Genomic DNA, 17711 nt, shown 5'->3' with positions numbered 1-17711 from the left:
GAGAGTGAGGTTTCATTTGTGTATCACAGAAGAAGGGGGTTCACCCCCACCCCCTCACTGGAGTCAGAGAGGCCAGTTTGGTGGTTGGCCTGACCTGGGCCAGCGACAGGGCACCTCCAGACCCTCCGTTTCCTCATCTACAAAATGGGGCTAATGGAGGCGTGAGGGGCGGACTGAGTGAAGGTGTGAGGGGCTGGGTGCAGCCTCAGCCAGGCAGTGAGTGCGTCTCCGTGTCTGTTGTGACCCAGGGAGGGGAGGCCTGTCCCTGCCCAGTGGGAGGGTAGGCAGGGCAGGAGCTGTGTGCCTTGAGCTCTCTGGAAGGACTGAGGTGGGAGGGCTCCAGGTACCCTAGCTGAGGCCAGAATCCGGAGGAGAGAAGGGTGAAGCAGAGCTCAGCGGGGAGGATGGACTTGTCCTTCTAAGCTTGGACCTAGACTAACCTAAGGATCCCTGAGGGCTTCCTGAAGGAGGCCTCGCTTGCCAGAGGGGTGTCTTCCTGTCCACCCACGCCCACCTCTGCTTAGCCTCCCAGATTCAATCTGGGCCACCCTGGGTCTCCACAGCTCTGAGCCTAGAGACTCCTTCCAACCACTGAGCCAAAAACCTCTGCCCCTCAGCAGAGGAGAGAAGCGATCTGGAGAGAGAGGCCCAGCTTACCCCCAGGAGCGCTCCAGGGCTCCTTTGCCCTTACACCCCGCCAATCCCCCATACCAGCCTGTGACATCAGGCTCGTCTGCAGTCCCAGGACAGGAGGGCAGGGAGGAGCTGGCTGATGACCCCAGGCCGGGTGTCCTCAGACAGGTTAACCCAGGAGGGCCCCCACGCCCCAGTCCTCGGCAGCAGCTCCTTCCCCAGTGAGGTCCTGCTGCCTCTCATTTTTCTTTCCTCTGAAAGAGACCAGGCAGAGGCTAAAGGCAGGGTCCTCTCTCCCACCCTTGCTGCTGCTGCTACTGCTAAGTTGCTTCAGTCGTGTCCAACTCTGTGCGACCCCGTCGGCAGCCCACCAGCCTCCCCCATCTCTGGGATTCTCCAAGCAAGAACACTGGAGTGGGTTGCCATTTCCTTCTCCAATGGATGAAAGTGAAAAGTGAAAGTGAATTCACTCAGCTGTGTCCGACTCTTAGTGACCTCATGGACTGCAGCCTACCAGACTCCTCCATCCATGGGTTTTTCCAGGCAAGAGTACTGGAGTGGGGTGCCATTGCCTTCTCCACCCTTGCTGCCGATGGTTAAACAGCAAGTCAGGCGAGAGGAGGGTTTAGGAGAGGTGTTGGGTTTACACGGGTCTTTTGACATTTTGTTTTCTCCCTGATCTGAATTTTATTCATTTCCTTACTAACCTGGTAAAAAGTAAAAAATGCAAGCGGAACCCAGGCTGTGCAGTGAGGAGGAAGACCTGGCTCCTGCCTCTTCCTGGCTGTTCGTCCCTCCCGGGGCATTTCAGGCAAGTCCCAGCACGCGGGAACATCCTCTCTCCTGGGGCAAAGCCTGGCCCAGGTCCTGACGGTTCCGTTCTTCACTGTCTTCAGCCAGCAGTTATCTTGGAGACTGGAGATTGTAGCAGTTTCCATGGCTGCCGTAACAATGGCCCACAGACCGCGTGGCTAAAACCACAGGCATTTAATTCTCTTAGCTTCTGGAGGCCAGAAGTGTGAAATTCAGGCGTCAGCAGTGTTGGTTGCTTCTGGAGGGCCTGAGCGGGAATCTCTCCTGGCCTCTTCCAGCACCTGGTGGCCGGCAGTCCTTGGCTTGTAGGTACGTTGCTGCAGTCTCCGCCTCCATCCTCAAGTTGCCTTTTCCCCTGTGGGTCTGTTGTCTTTTTTGTTGCTTTTTTGCCTGCACCACCTGGCTTGCAGAATCTTAGTTCCCTGACAGGGATCGAACCTGGGCACCCCAGCAGTGAAAGCCTGAAATCTTAACCACTGGACTTCCAGAGAATTTCCCTGTCCTCTTTTCAGGAGGACATCAAGCGTTGGCTTAAGGACCCACCTACTCCAGGATGACCTAACTAATAACACCTGCAAAGACCATTGTCAAATAAGGTCACATTCATAGGCACCGGGGGTGAGGAGCTCACTGTGTCTTTCCTGGGGACTCAGTTCAACCCACAACAGACATCTTTCCTTATCAGTGTGTTTCAGCCGGCCACGTTTTTGTTAACAGCTGCATGGCATTTCATCTGGTGACCATTCCTTACTTTATTCTTCAGCTACAACAAAGGTCTGTCTAGTCAAAGCTATGGTTTTTCCAGTAGTCATGTGTGGATGTGAGAGTTGGACTATAAAGAAGGCTGAGCCCCGAAGAGTTGAAGCTTTTGAACTGTGGTGTTGGAGAAGACTCTTGAGAGTCCCTTGGACTGCAAGGAGATCAGTCCTGGGTGTTCACTGGAAGGACTGATGTTGAAGCTGAAACTCCCAATACTGTGGCTACCTGATGTGAAGAGCTGACTCATTTGAAAAGACCCTGATGTTGGGAAAGATCGAGGGCAGGAGGAGAAGGGGACGACAGAGGATGAGATGGTTGGATGGCATCCTCGACTCAATGGACATGAGTTTGAGCAAGCTCAGAGAGTTGGTGATGGACAGGGAGGCCTGGCGTGCTGCAGTCCATGGGGTCCCAAAGAGTCGGACACGACTGAGCGACTGAACAACATGGGCAAAAGCCCCTTGTCCCACACAGAGCTAGCTGGGGCCCTCACGGCCCTTATGGGTGGTGGGTTCTTGTGACTGCAGGGACAATAGGTGAGCTCTTGGCACACACACCCCCTTTAATGCTCCTAACAGTTCTTGGAAGTTGGCACTGGTGCCCTCATTTTGCAACAGAGGACACCATATGGGGGGCCTGTCTAGAGTCAGGACACCAGGGGGTGCTGGGGCCGGAGCCCCAAGGCCCTACAGGTCCACAGCCCCCACTGCGTCCCTGCCCCTGTCCGGGCCAGCCTCCACCCACCGGCGGGAGCTTCACAGGAGCCAGGAGCAGCCCGGGCTGTGCCCTGGCCTCTGATGGCCGACTCCTCGGTTCCGTGGCTGGAGTGGAGTTCAAGCCACAGAGGCGCCCGGGACAGGGCCAGCTTCACTCTGTGTCAGCCTTGGCCTCAAGTTCTGCCCTGCAGGGGCGCCCAGGCCTGGACCTCCCAACACTCACCTGTGTCCCCGGTCATAGTGTCCGTGATCAGGGCATAGCCCTGAAGGCCGTTGGGAACGGAGCCTAGGCAGACCCTCGCTCAGACCCTGGAACCTTCCCTCTCCCCGCCCCCACGCCCCACACATATACACACCAGGTTGGGTTTTTCTAGACGAGTCGGGGGTGAAGGAAGGCAAGGATGCAGGAGATAATGAAGCCCAGACATGGGGCTGAGAGGCCAGTGGTGATGGGTGATCTGCTGGGAGCCTGCAGGCTGAGGAAGTGACCGTCACAGAGCAGGACCCCCAGGGGACAGCCCGGAGGGGGCAGGTGTCCGTGAAGACAAAGCCATCGGGGGGCGGCCACGGGCAGGGGTGGGGTCATCAGGAGGAAGCAGGCAAGGCACAGGCAGGCCGGAAGGCGACAGACGGAGCATCCCGGGGCAGACGCTGAGGTCCCCGGCACTCGAGTGGGGTGACTGCCGCAGAGTGGGCTCGGAAAGGGATGAGCAGCCCACGCCCTGGCCTGGGGCTTTCTCCGCCCCCCTCACTGAAGCCTTCTCCTCTCCCACCCTCACGGTACCAGGTCGTGACCTCATCCAGGGTGATCCGGCTTCCTGGGGCCACTGCTCCCCCTGCTGCACTCCATGGGCAGGTGTCCCCCCTCCCTGATCTGGGGGCAGCCCCAGGCCTTGATCAGATGGCCCCTCCTGCACGCCTATGCTCCCCTCCAACCCAGGCAGCCCTACATGGGGTGTCCTCCTGGGGGACAGTCCAGCAGCCCCAGCCCCGCCCCAACCCTGCCTTTGGCCCCCCATTGGCAAGGGTCTCTTCTTCCTAAATTCTGTCTCTTCCTCCTAAATTCCCCGAGGTTGACTTCCGGCCCCCAGCTGCCCCTCCTCCTGGCGGAGAGGTCCCCCATCTTCCTCTGAGGAAAAGGAGGCTCCCAGGGCCAAGGTCATGTGCCCTTGGTTAGGCAGAATGCCCAGGCCTGTGCAACCAGGCTGCCCTCCCCTTGGGCCAGGCTGGGGTCCTCCTGCAGGCCGGGGGATCGGCCGCCGGCAGGACACACCCCTCACCCTGGACTTCGTGGGGTCCGCAGGCCGGCCCCGGAGGGCCAGCGCCTGCGCTGAGGCGGAGGGGCCCTAACATGCTCCGCCGTGATTGGGCCCCGGAGACCACCCTGCATCTCCACGGGGCGGTTGGTTTTCGAGGGTCCCAGCATCTCGACGCCGCGCATCCGCGCGCACTCGGCCCCGCCCTGCCCGCCGGAGTGTCGAGGGCAGTGCCCCCCACCCCCTACCGCCCGCGGCTGGGATGCTCCCAGGCGGAGACGTATAACTGAGCGAAGCCTGCGTGGGATGTGGGCCCAGAGCCGAGCTCTGCCAGAGCAGAGCCAGGAGGTGCGGGGAGTCGGCGAGCTGAACTGCAGCAGACGGGCTCTGGCCACGAGCTCCTGGGACGCTCGCTACCCCGCAGGACAGGAGGTGATGGAAGCAGCGATGTTGGACCAGATGGCAGGCCATTCCTCGGGGGCCTGCTCTGAGGCTGCGCTCCCTCCCGGCCCCTTCCTCTTTTCACAGTACATCCCAGATCTCTCTCCTGCCCTTTCCTCTACCAGATGTAATCCAAGTGCCCTGCAGTCAGCACCTGACCCACCACGGTGTTCAGTGGCTGAGTGAGTAAACCTGCCAATTCGACAGGGAAGCTTTGGAAACGAGAAACTCCAAGAGGGAGGGGAGGAGAGGGTGGAAAAGTAGGTCGAGGCTGGGGCTTAGGATTTTATCGGATTGGGTAGGAACAGGGAGTCCCAGTAGCTTCTGGTGAGGTGGCAACCCCCACCCTGGAGACTGGCATAGTTGCCAACGGCAGGCCAGAGGGGAGCGGCAGGGGCCAGACCTAAGAGCTGAAACCGCTGGCAGTGAGCCAGACCCAAGACCAGGATCTGCTCTAGAGCCAGAGAGGCTGATGAGCTGGAAGCCAGGAGGCCGTGGTGTCCCACCGCAGACAGGGACCAGGGATTCTTTTGAGAGGTGGGTGGAGATAAACTGTGGCAAGTAGAGTGCAGTGGAAGTCAGGTAGCCTGAGTCACTGACACTGCCAGTGACCCTCATCCATGGCACGAGTAATCTACAGAATTCCTCCAAGGGCAGTCTGGAGGAATTAACTGAAAAGGTGTTCACAGTGCTGGGTGTGGTCCTGAGCCCAGCCCTCAGTGTTATTACAGCCAGGTGGAGGTATGGGCCCAAGCAAAGGAGGGACGCACAGGAAGCAGCTCCAAAGCCCCAGCACCCCCAGGTCTTTCCTGCCTCAAACCTGAAGATGCACTCTTTCACATGGCTGCTCCTCGAAACAGCTGGACCTCAGACCTTCCCTCGGCAGTTCTGTGCTTCATGAGGGCCTGGACTCGCCGCCTCCAAAGAGGAGGCAAAGTCATGTGAATTAAGGGGTAACAATAAACCCCGATCTGCAGTCCAGCAGTCAACAGGACCCTAGCTGGACGAGGGTAGGGCTGAATATTTTGTTCCCCTGCCCCCAAAGCCTATCAAGCTCTCTGTTTACCAAGCCTTAGAGTCTATCCCAGTTAGGAATAAGGTGTGTTTTTTTTTTTTTTTTTTGCAGGGAGCTTCCAGAACTAACAGTGAAGGTCATGCAAATTTCATTTGGATGTGCTTTCTAAAAAGTGGGTGAGGGGGCTTCCCTGGTGGTCCAATGGTTAAGACGGGACCTTACAGCCACTTGTACTGTGTAATGAAACTCAGCAACAGACGGCTTAGAGATCCAGGAACAAACAAGAACCACAGGCATTGAAAAGCTTAACAACATTATGCGTTTATTATATTTTATAGAGCCATGTTACACATGCTTGGTGCTTCAAACTGAGTTATCATTAAATGTTTTTCTGGATGCAAAGCCATCTGATGCTTGATGCGGATGCCTTAAATACTATAATATTTCTGCATCTATGACCTATGAGCTAAGGAAAAACCAAGGACAATTCCAGAAATGGCAAACAACATTTAAGAAAAAGATGTACATGAGACGCAATGCCAAGTCCTTGAGCCAGGGCCCACAGAAGTTACCGGAAAGTGAATAAAAACAGACTTGTTTTATGAAGATAGCTTGACCCATCACCATCTGTAGAGAACAGAGCCTCATATCAGTTATGGATGTTATAGAAAAAAGCTGTTTGGTACTGATGCCCTTTCCACCTCCATACTGTATGCAGACAGTGAGCAAGCCCCCAGACAGATCAGCAGTCAGAATATAGCACAGCAGTCGGCCCCTTCCTGTGACATCCCAGCGCTCCTTCGGTCTTTAACGAATGAAAAGCAATCAATCTGATCAAACTTGACATTTTGCGGGAAATCAATCATCTTGCTTTAGATGGATGTGATGCCACCACACTCACCTCCCTGCAGACTCCCCGAATGCGGGCTAAAGACACGAGGGCCAGGGCGACAAGTCTGGAGAGTTTGGCTTGCCCCCTGACCTAACGCCCAGGTTCTACTTCAACATTCCCTTCTGGTTGGAGAGGGGCGGATCAAGTGTGTCCATGGTATGCTGCCCGCCCCTCCCTTCAGGTCTCCAGCCAACAGCCTCTCGCACTCCGGGGGGTACTAGGCCTTCCGCGGAACACGCCCACTCGTGAAGGGCCCGCCCCTCCTGCCTGCTGCCTTATGCTCTTAAGGGCCCCACACTGACTCGGCCTTCAGGCAACCCAGAAACCTAAGCACAGTCCACATGGTCCAAGCAGTTAACAAATCAAGGTGCAGCAAGGTCGGGAAGCTAGGGTGCAGACCTAGACAGCCATGCAGTCGAATGCTTCTATGCAGGCGTGAGGGTTTCCCCAGGCACGTTCTGGAAAGCGGAAGAGCAGACCGTGGAGCGCGTGACCTCGGCCGCGAGGAAGCACAGCTCGGGGGTTGAGCCTCCTCCGTGACCTCCTGGGGTCAAAGGAGCGAATCCCCGCGGTCCTGAGCTCTGACAGGTGCTGCAACGGCACCAAGGCCAAGGGGAGCCGGACAAACGGCTCTGCAGTCCGACAGGCGCCGGGGAAGCTAGGAGAAGGCCGCCCAGAGACGGGGTCGCGCAGTGGACAGAGGCCTTGCAGGCACTGAGGGGGCCTCGGGGAGCCGTCTCGGCCCTCACCACCGCTCTGACTTCTGGGATCCTTGTTTCTGCCGGTGGTCAGATGTCAAGAAGATGGAACTGAGGACCAATAATGTGGCCTTGCTAAGCATGCTGACCCCGAGATAAGAGGAAACAAGGTACAGGGAGCGATCCTCGTTCTCTGCCTGTAGCTGTCCTGGGGTGGATCACCAGGTTTCCAACTCAAAACCGGAGAGGGCCAGGTCTTCCTGCGTCGCTGACACACATCCTGGGGCAAAGGTACAGTAGCTAAGTCTGGCTAAGGGCGGGCGAGCCGGAGTAAACCTATTGACAGCGCTTCAACGGCCTCGGTCTCTCGAGGCCTCTTGCTGAAGGACGGACTCTCCTCTATTAAGGAGAAACCAACTAGAAGTCGGCAACATCCACTCCGCAATATCCGCAGACCTCCAGCAGAGCATCCCAATGGTTTTCTTTTTACTCAAATTTAACAAAATAATCGACATTTAAAAGAATGTACATAACCAAATTTTTTTTAAAAATCTCAATTTTCCTCAAATCCACAGGCCTTGAATCTAGGTACAGCACACAAACACCTATGAGACCAACAGTGAGCTCAAGGTCACCTTGGAAAATAGAGGTCACTCTGGGGCGACAGTTCTTCATACAAATACTATGCTTCCCCCTAAACCCCCACCACCAAAAAAGGGGGGAAAATAATGTAAGAAATCCAAAAATAGAAAAGAACATCTTGTTAAATGTAAACTTACCCTCTGAAGTTTTTATATTACATATGCTAGAAACATGCATTTATTTCAGCTCAGATGTAAGAAAATATGTATCAGAATTACTTATAAATCAGATTAATCCAGACAATCGACTGTTAGAACACCATTTCAAATTCCAGTAAATTACATCTTTAGCAAAACTATAAATTCTAACCACAAGCAGAATGGGTGTTGAGTTATACCCAATGAGAACTACCTCTATAAGCTGTCACTCACTCGTGTCCTACACTAGTTTTAAATTGAGAGTGCTATGTCAAGGAGGAACTTGGGCGTTAAACTTTCTTTAAACGCCCAGTGAAATTCCTTTCAGAAATTAACTCTGCATCTTGAGAGAAAAACACGTGAAAACAGGGAAGAGTTAACGGGAGCAATGGCTATTCCACTCAGAGACAGAAAGGGACAGAAGAGATGACGGAAGGCATCCCCAAGGGGTCAAGGCACAGAGGAAGAAGAACCTCCCTCCAACTCAGGGTCACGGCACGGCTCTTGGGGCCGCTGGGAGATTTCCCCACGGCCTAAGTCTTGTCTCGCCGCGGGCCCTTGGGCAGGAGTCCTGAGGATGACGCCAAGACCAGGCTCCATTGTGGCACAGCGCTGGGTGAGGGCGTGACCCCTAACACAGCCCCTCGGGGGGCTGCTGACCCGATGGTGGGGAGGGACGCACGGGCACTGAGTCGCGGGCAGCGGTGGAGGCCTCTGCCCCAGGCCTAGGCAAAGCAGCACAGGCTCGCGCTGGGGCGCTCAGCTTTGCAGGGACATCCACCGCAGGCTTACCTCTCTCCTGACCGCCAGATACAGCAAAGCCTGGCTTATCCAGAGAACAGCTGGGTCTTCTGATTAACTCAGTTCCATCAAACTACTCAATGGATAACAGATTCTGAACAAAAAAAAAAAAAAGTGTCTCAAGTTAAATTTTTCATTTACGGTTCAGAAGGCACTTCAAAATTCCGGAGGGCCACAGGGTCCCTGCCATTAGATCGCCAATCCTCCTGGACAGGACCGATGGAGAAGCTGAGAGAGACAGGGCTGTGTTCTGGACCTGATGGTGTCCTGGACGTCTTGTACCTGAATCACCGGTATTAGCTAGTCTGTCAATTACTCTGCAGAGTCAAGCATACAGCACAGACATACAGGATGTTTGCATTTTGAATAAATGGGATTGCTGTATCATGGCAGTTTATAAAAGTCTCACGAGTCTGATATTTGACTCTAAGTAAATTCCAAAATTATAATTGTACATTTAAGAGGTCACAACATGAGAGGTCAAGTACTCACTGAGTACAGTTTTCTTAATAACCAAATCACCTTGCCAATCTGCACTCACTATCCATTCAGAAGCACGGAAGGAAGGAAGCAGCTGGCATTCAACTGCTACAATGTGCTGACGCTGGCAGAGCCCACTAGATGGAGGGACCAAGGCTCTCCAACCAAACAGCCGATAGCCTTAGCGTTTCCTGTGAGACCAGGGAGGACCTGCGGGAGCTGCCCTGAAGGCGGCCTGAGCAGTGGCAACGCCTGGTCTCCCCTCTGCTTGCGCCCCCTGCCAGGTGACACCTTACCTTGAGACCACACACACAGGCCGGGCACAAGTGCTTCAGTCACGCGTCTGCTGGGGGGCTAAGACCAAAATCCTGTTACCAGCGGGCCCGGCGCGGGGTCCTCTGAGGTAGTTCCTTAACTCGGGGTGCCTGCTACCTACTCTTTCAAAATTCAGTACATGTGGGAAGTATTAAAGTATCCATGCATCGCTTTAATCACAAGTCACTGTAATTGAGTGCAAAATAAAGGAAACTTTAGTTGCTTTATTTAGCTTCCAATTTCTGGGAGGCTCAAGAACTGTAATTATTCTGGACAACAAAAGGAAATAAGACTGTGCTTACAGATCTTTTTCTGCCATATTCTTTCTGTAGGACTGCTGTTTATTGTTGCCCTTTCTGTTACATGGGATGTACACATCAGGTGTTAAAAGGTACAATACATTCTACGACTGAGCACCACTTTCTGTAACTGAACAGGCAAAGAAATTACACTGAACATCAGCATCTGGCAGTATTTTTCGGAAAAGAAAAAGTGACTAAAATGGGTTTAAATTGATTAACACTATTAAATCACATCTAATATTTGATACTACATGATTCAATACAGCTATACGATACAATTATACAAAATGTGTTAACATCAAAGAATACAACCAAAATTAAGATAGCAAACAAAACCTATATAACTTTTTTTTTTGTACAGGAAAAATACTTTTGAAGTATGCATGTAACTGCCCATTCTTTTAAAGAAAATCTACTGCAAGCAAAGTTATCAACCTCCAGAAAAATCACACATAGCATTACTAAGCATATCCCCAAAAAGTGTACAATATGCACACTTGGAAAATACAAAATTAAAAAAATTGTAAGCAACAGGTGAGCTTCATATTTATAAGAATGTGAAAAGAAGTCCCATTTTTAGCTGTTGTATAAAGAATTGTCTTTTGATGTGAAGTTCATGAATCGTCCTCCTGCTGGGACCACACTTTACAAAAACACCGTGTTTTTGAAACGAGATTACAGAGCAAGATAGAGCATCTTAGCAATGTCATCTTATTAAAGTTTTTTTTTTAATTTTTACTACTTTATCAAAACATGTCCCTTGGGTATGTAGGATTCATTTTTAAAATTCTTTTCTAGAAACAATATACAAAGGAGAGGCGTGTTTATTCCCAATCACACTCCTGGAAGATGCTTCCCGAGGCTGAGGAGGGTCTTCTCTCTTCTTCTCACTGGTTGTTTTTGGCCTTAGCATGTGTTAAGATGTGAGATTTCAGGTTAGTTGACTGAGCAAACTTCTTATTACAACCGTCGAAGGGGCACACATAGGGCCTGTCTCCGGTATGGATTCGCACATGTGTGCGCAAATTGAAGTCCAGTGAAAAGCGTTTCCCGCAGCCTTCAAACGTGCACTGTCAAGGAAAAACCAGAGATTACCCGCTTAGACTCATGGGGCCAGGAAGGGGGCAGCTCAAGGATGTGGGGAGGAGCCTGCTTCTTCTACCTCACTCCCTGCTGCCCTGCCCCAGGGCGGGTGGGGAGCTTTCTAGACATTCTAGAAATAGGGGAAGGGAGCTCTAACGCTGCTGGGACAGCTCCTAGGAAGACCCGTGGAGAGCCCTCATGAATTGTTTAAATACAAAACATAAGAGAAACATTCAACAAAATAGCAAAAAATCTTTCTAAATCTTACATGAGGGTCCTAACACTTCTGTAAATATTTCAAATCATAAGAGACAAATGGTTAGGAAGGTTTCTGCTATCAAGTATTAAAACAAAAAGAACCATGCTAGATTAATGGCACTGCTAATCCATTCACTTGTTCATGGGCTTCTAAAAACAAGGCAGAGAACTACTTTAGAAGTTACTCTCCTGATTAAAATTTCAGAAGCTCCCTGTCAATATTCTACAAAAAATATATTAATCACATCAAGCAAACTGCTTGAATCCCAACACACAGAAAGTGCTGTTTCAGGCTCGCTCTCAAGCAATCCTGTGTTTCTCCAGACATGAAGTCCAACCCAGAAGCACCTGCCATATCCTGTCTCTGGTGCCAGAGATACGAGCGGTGCAGCTGAGAGCCAGGGCAGCCCCCAACTGAGTCCCGGGGACCCCACCGCGAGACCCTGCAGTGGCCTCTCTGGGGGGGCCGCCTTGCTTACACCTGCAGGGAGAGCAGAGGGGGAAGGGAACGGGCTCTACCTGAAAGGGCTTCTCTCCAGTATGAACCAGTTGGTGTCGTTTTAGTTTGGAGCTCTCAACAAAAGCTTTGCCACACTCTGCACAGACGTGGACTCTGGGGCCGTGGGTGTGCAGATGTTTTCTCATGGCAGAGTTATCCCTGAACATCTTTGTGCAGCCCTTTGAACAGAGAGAGAAGCTTAGTGGTTCACACTGCAAACTGTTACCCACGATTCGTCCACTTAACAGCCTTCACTTACACAGTACAACAAACCCCCACCCTTCCCACTTAAATGTTGCTTCGTATCACAGCAGAAATAACTAAATTATTTAAGACAGAAACCAAAAAAACCCCAGCTGAGAAAGGCCTTATCCTGTAATGCAAACTTCTGTTTTACAGTGAGGAAACTGAGGCTCAGAGATGTCTTTAAGTAGACTTGCCCAAGGTCACACTACTAGCAGGAGCCAGGCTGGGAGTAGCAGCCGACCCCGGCTCTGTGCCGCACGGCTGCCTCTCCCAGCCGCACCCCAGATGGAGAGCAGCAGCCTGGGAGACGGAGCCACGGGGACGGCGGTCCACCGCCAGCTGGGCCGTGCTCTGCGCTACAGCGGCGGGCTGACCCTCTCCATCGCCTGCCCCCCCCCCGCCTCTCCCCCCTTCCTGACAGAGAAAGCACCCAGAGGGTCTCCAAGGAGTGCAGAGGACTACAAGAAGAGAGGGTCTCCAAGGACTACAGAAGAGATGTATTTTGTGAGACACCGGGAAGAGCAGCAGGGCAACTGGCAGCTGAGGGCGGGGGTGTGCAGGCTGGGGAAGATGGCCTAACGCTGCTTCTTCTGCAGCCGCTGCCCAACAACGGAGCGGGGGAATGATCAGACAAGGACACAGGGCAACTTCAACGGTAAGGGGTGAGTGGGCGGGGGCCAGCTTCCGAGATCCCTAGGCTGAGTTTCCACTCAGAAAACAGAATTTCAAGAAAACCCTAACTGGGAAAGAAATACACAAAGAAGGTAGAGAGATGATGAGCACTTAAGACAAAACTGTTTTCAAATGCGTATTGGTATTTGGCCTCAACAGAAACACCTTTACATTTCAAAATTTCCACATTAACAACATTTAAAAAGACAAGATAAATTTGTGGGAGCACAGTCATCAGAGGTGAGATGGTGAAACTAAATCTATCCTTCTTCAATTATTGTTGTTTTTTAAAGATTTACTCCATTCAAAACCTCTCACCGTTTTTCTGTACCACCTACGTGATACTTTTGTCAGTTTTACCTCCAATTAATTTTAAAACCGGAGAAGGCAATGACAACCCACTCCAGTACTCTTGCCTGGAAAATCCCATGGGCAGAGGAGCCTGGTAGGCTGCAGTCCATGGGGTCGCTAAGAGTCGGACACGTCTGAAGTGACTTAGCAGCAGCAGCAAGTTTAAAACAGACCCAATCCGTATCTCAAAGTACTTTAGGCTATCTTTAGAAACTAATAATAATAACTACATTTGAAAACAATTAAGTACCCCCTAGCAACAAACAGCTAACAGGTAAATTAAAGAAAATGTGGAGGAAATGATGACGCCTTAATAGGCTTACTCTAGCACTATGCAAAATCAAATTTCCATAAGGAGCCCACAGTCCTATAAAGGTCCGTGGGTGAGACACAGCCCAATGTCCTAAGATTAGACTTGTTAACAACTCAAAAAGAAGAAAAAAAGAAGAAACAAAATCCTAACAGAGTATATTGAGTACACAGTGACAATAAAAACACTGGTGCCCTACAGTAATCCCATTTAAGAGTATGTAAATTTAAGTGGCCTTTAAGGAACAACAAAACTTTCATCACAAAATACAGTCTCTTGAATTTAGAACCCAGATTCTAGTTCCTCAGTGAGTCTCAATTATGAAGATGGAAATAAAAGCGCGACTTCTTACAAGCTCTCTACAGCTTCTTCCACAGAAATGAGCACTTTCCCCTAGCGTTACTTACTTTATGAGGGCAAGCTATTGTTCTTGGAGCGTCATCTTCTTTAATTTTTCTTGGCTTCATTCTTACCAAAGGGGGGAAAAAAGAGAGAGAGAGAAAGATTTGTAGGAATGGGTAGATTCATCTGGCATAAATCATATAGTCCCTAAAATGCTTTCCCTGTAAGTACAAAAACTAAGATTACAACATGCTGCCATGAGGGGGAAGGGAGGAGAAAACGCACGTCCACGGAGGACCTGTGACTGAAGCACTCTCCCACCTACAGGTAAGGATGCTTAAGCACAAGCACAAGGAAGGTGCTGCCCTCAGTCTCAAAGCTAATAAGCTGGTGCATCGTTAGGGCGGCACTGCGATCTGTGCGATTTAAGTATCTGCTCCTCCTTCCGGACTCTTCAGTAAGATATGGGAGGGTCTTAAGGAGGGTGTGCATCTTATGATGGCACAAACTGCCTGTAATAGACCATTTTTAAAGGGTTGCAGAAAAGTCCACTTAAACAGAGAATTATCTATCTATATGTACCTTTTTTCACACTGCTTAATTTTTATCATACTATTAGTTGTGGTGGTGGTGGTGGTGGAAGGGAGATAACAGTTTCAAGCACTTGGGCCGTCAAGGAGAGCCTTTCGTGGAGTGACTACCCGAAGCTTGCTTGTTAACTTACCTACCTGCTATTTTCACTGAACCAACCTTTGGTCTTTTGTCAAAATTTTCTCTCCAAAACTCCCTACAGATCTGTGTGTGGTAGAGGGGTGAGGAAGTAAGAGCTTCTAGAAAAACTATATGAGGATGAACATTCAGTGAACAACTAAATGAGGATGAACTCCTAAATGAGGATGAACATTCAGTGACCACTAAGCTGATGTCCTCTAGAGTAAGCTAGCTGACCCTCACTCTCCCAGACGTAAGACTGCTGCGGCCATCTTCAAGTCAGCAAAGAGCCTAACAATACCAGCCTTCTTCTCTCTTTATCTGAGCTCAGATACTCCCTTCCTCTGTCAAATCTGAACTTCAGAAATCATCTCATGAAACTTGCCACACCCCGGATGAGCAGAGGTGACACAATTTTATCTGCTAGCTATAACTTATCTCTAAGGAGTCTGTTCAAGATCATACACATTTCCTACTTGGAATTCTAAGAGAAATGTTTTCAGTCTGGTATCCTCCCCAGGCCAACCCTGCGGATACTTGTTCGTTCTTGTACTTGGAAGATTACCACATCAGTCAGCAAACATTTTCTAAGTGCCCGTTGTTTACAGGGCTCTGAACTAGCCTTTGTTATCTTAAATACTATTAAGTCTTGAAGTCTGGATCTGAGTCACAGAACTAGATAGGGCAAAATTGGTGCCACTGCGCCACCTGGAGGTCACAGTAACAGAAAGTGTACACCAAGAACCAAGCGTCAACCTTCCCAACTGAGGTGTTTCCTCTTTGAAGACTCCACTCAAATGCTGTCCTGGCCGTGAAGGTAAATGCATGATTGTCCAAATTCACAGAACGGTACTAACCTCAGAGAGGGCGAATTTCACTGTGTGCAAATTATCTCAAAGATGAACCGCTCTCGGCTCTGTGGGTATGAGCACGGGAACAATGGCAGTGAGACGCCTGCGTCAAAAGGACAGCAGGCGTCACCCAGTTACCTCAGCGGCCCCGACCCCACAAAAATGTTTAATTCCTAGGAACTTTTATTATGGAAAATTTCAAATATACCTAACAGTAGAGAACTCTTGATTTGCCATTCACCCAACTCTTCATTTTTTTTAATGTTATTAAGTGGCATTTTTTTAAAATGTCATTTTCAAAATGTATGCTAGTATTTAGCAATATAATTAAGTTTAGAATGAGTGTTAAATGTATCTGGGCAAACACCCTTGGACTCAAGGAGGAAGTGGAGGTATTTAATTGCAGCCACTCTTAAGCTTGTTGGCAAGTCACTCTTCGTCACTAGAGAGAGGCAAATGAGGCCGGTACCTTTTACATTATATTCTAATGCAAACACTGAAAAGGTCATTTTCCAAACAAGTATGCTTAGAATTAAAGTGTTCTGTTTTTGTGAGTAAAGACTAAAATTTCTGTGGCAACAACTGGTACATAAACCTACAAAATAAATTCTAAAAAAGATGAATTTTCTTACAAGACTACAAGACTTCTACTTAGAGGATCTTCTTGACTGGCCCAAATGAGCCAGCAACCACTAAGACCTGGGCTTCCCCTTGGCTGACTTGGACCTGGAGGCATGACAGCAGCAGGCATCATGAGTGAGCCAGGATGGGGTGTGTGACTGGTGCCGCAAGACCTTGAGCAAATCACTTAAGTCCCCAGCCTCAGTTTCTTATTCTGTAAAAAGGTGAAATGCTACCTGATCAGAGCTGCAAAGGTTAAAAAAGAGATGCTGTGTTAAGCTTTTGAGAAACAATGGCTATTATTACTGCCAGCCTGTGCTAAATGGGCTTAGCCAAAAATGAGTTTATTGCTTTAAAAAAAATCACAGTTGTAGTCAACAACCCAGAAGGCACTGGGGCCTCCAAACCCCCGTCATCAACTCAAGAGCTGGAGTCTGAGAAACGACAGCAAAGGCAAAGCGGAAAGGGCCTCCATGTACTAGAAGTTTATGGACAAGCCAGGGAGCCATCAAGTCTCCTGTTCAATCAAAACTCTAGTTGTAGTAGCTTTCTGTCTGACCCCTGTGGCGTCCCTGCTGATTTCACACGATGTCATCCTGTGCACACTGTGAAGGATGGATACCAGGACCACAAACTGCAGGAATTTCCCGGACAATTTTCAGCAGGGCATTAGGTAAACCAAAAGTTCCAACTTAGTTAAACATGCAAATATCCCAGGAGCTAAGAGGAAAGGTTTCTGAAGACTCTCTAGACTGGAGCCACCTGTGCTGACAGGACAGCGGGCCTATGCAGCGGAGCTGCCATCCGCAAGCGCAGTTCACCTCCCTCTGCGTCAGCTGAGACAGACGAACTGAAGGGTCTAAGCCAGTTCTCTCTTGGGCAACGTACAGTCATTCATGAGATATTTAAGAGTTTCAAGGCACTTTCAGCTCCACCATCACATCTTTGTGTTAACCCAGTGAAAAAACCTCAGGGCGGGGGGCAGGGGAGGGGGGTAGTAACTCAGGACTGACTATTGGTTTTTCTGCTCTTCCTGGACAGGTCTCCTAAGGGCTAAGGTTAATGAAAAACACACAAATTTAACCAGGAAACGATTCTCCAGGTCCCACCCACCATGCAATTTTTGAACTATTTACTAAGAGGACATTTCAAGAAAGAACAAAATCACCATAGTGCCACCACCGCAATACCATGACTTCAAGTTACTATTTCTTATACCTGTCCACACGCTAAGTGACTTCCTAAGCAGTCTAGGCTCAGTGCAGCTGGGACCTGAGCGTTCTCCGTTTCAAGTTCAGTCCAGAACCCATCACCCCAGTATATGGAGAAGGGGGAGAAAGCAGCTCACATGGCTCCTTAAGGCAAGAATTGAGCCACACGGTGGAGGTGGGTGGAAAAACGAGGCCAGCAGAACAAGCTCTGTGCATTTTTATCAGCCAAGAAGATGAGCTCTGGTCCCCAACAAACTTGAAATTCGGTGCTTCTTTGTCCCAGTCACCAATTTTGGGGCCTCTTCTCAAAATGTGAAGACTGAACAGAAACAGGGCACCCCAGGCTCGGCTCTTCCTCCCCACCACTGCCCAACTAGCCACTTCGTTTTACATCATCTTTTCAAGAGCCCAGAGATCCTGTGGAAAATGGAGGTGAGGATGAGCCCAACCGCACAGAACCCCAATCCCACGCCTTTACTTTGCGTATGTTGTCAAGAGGAGCAAGGTTTCATTCTATTCCATACACAAAACAAAGTCTTTAACTGGTTGACTGTAACAGAAAAGAAACACACACCACATTCAGATAATTACATAAGTAATGCTTACTAAAGAATCTAACTGTGTGTAAAGATCACATTTCCTGCGCTCCAAGGCCA

The 17711-nt window shown here is 50.1% G+C and overlaps 1 protein-coding gene across 1 annotated transcript in view; it reads right to left on the bottom strand.

The window, feature by feature from the left end:
- Positions 5930-17711, bottom strand: part of YY1 (YY1 transcription factor) — a 29614-nt gene continuing 17832 nt past the window's right edge. The window contains exons 3-5 of the mRNA XM_018066124.1: positions 13727-13787; positions 11761-11919; positions 5930-10970 (exon numbers count right to left, since the gene is read on the bottom strand). Coding sequence (XP_017921613.1) covers positions 10788-10970; positions 11761-11919; positions 13727-13787 — 403 coding nt within the window. The 3' untranslated portion in view covers positions 5930-10787. The remainder of the gene's footprint in view (positions 10971-11760; positions 11920-13726; positions 13788-17711) is intronic.

The sequence above is a fragment of the Capra hircus genome, chromosome 21 (genome assembly GCF_001704415.2).
Source record: "Capra hircus breed San Clemente chromosome 21, ASM170441v1, whole genome shotgun sequence".
Classification (NCBI taxonomy): Eukaryota; Metazoa; Chordata; class Mammalia; order Artiodactyla; family Bovidae; genus Capra; species Capra hircus.
This window is presented reverse-complemented; position numbering and strand designations above follow the sequence as displayed.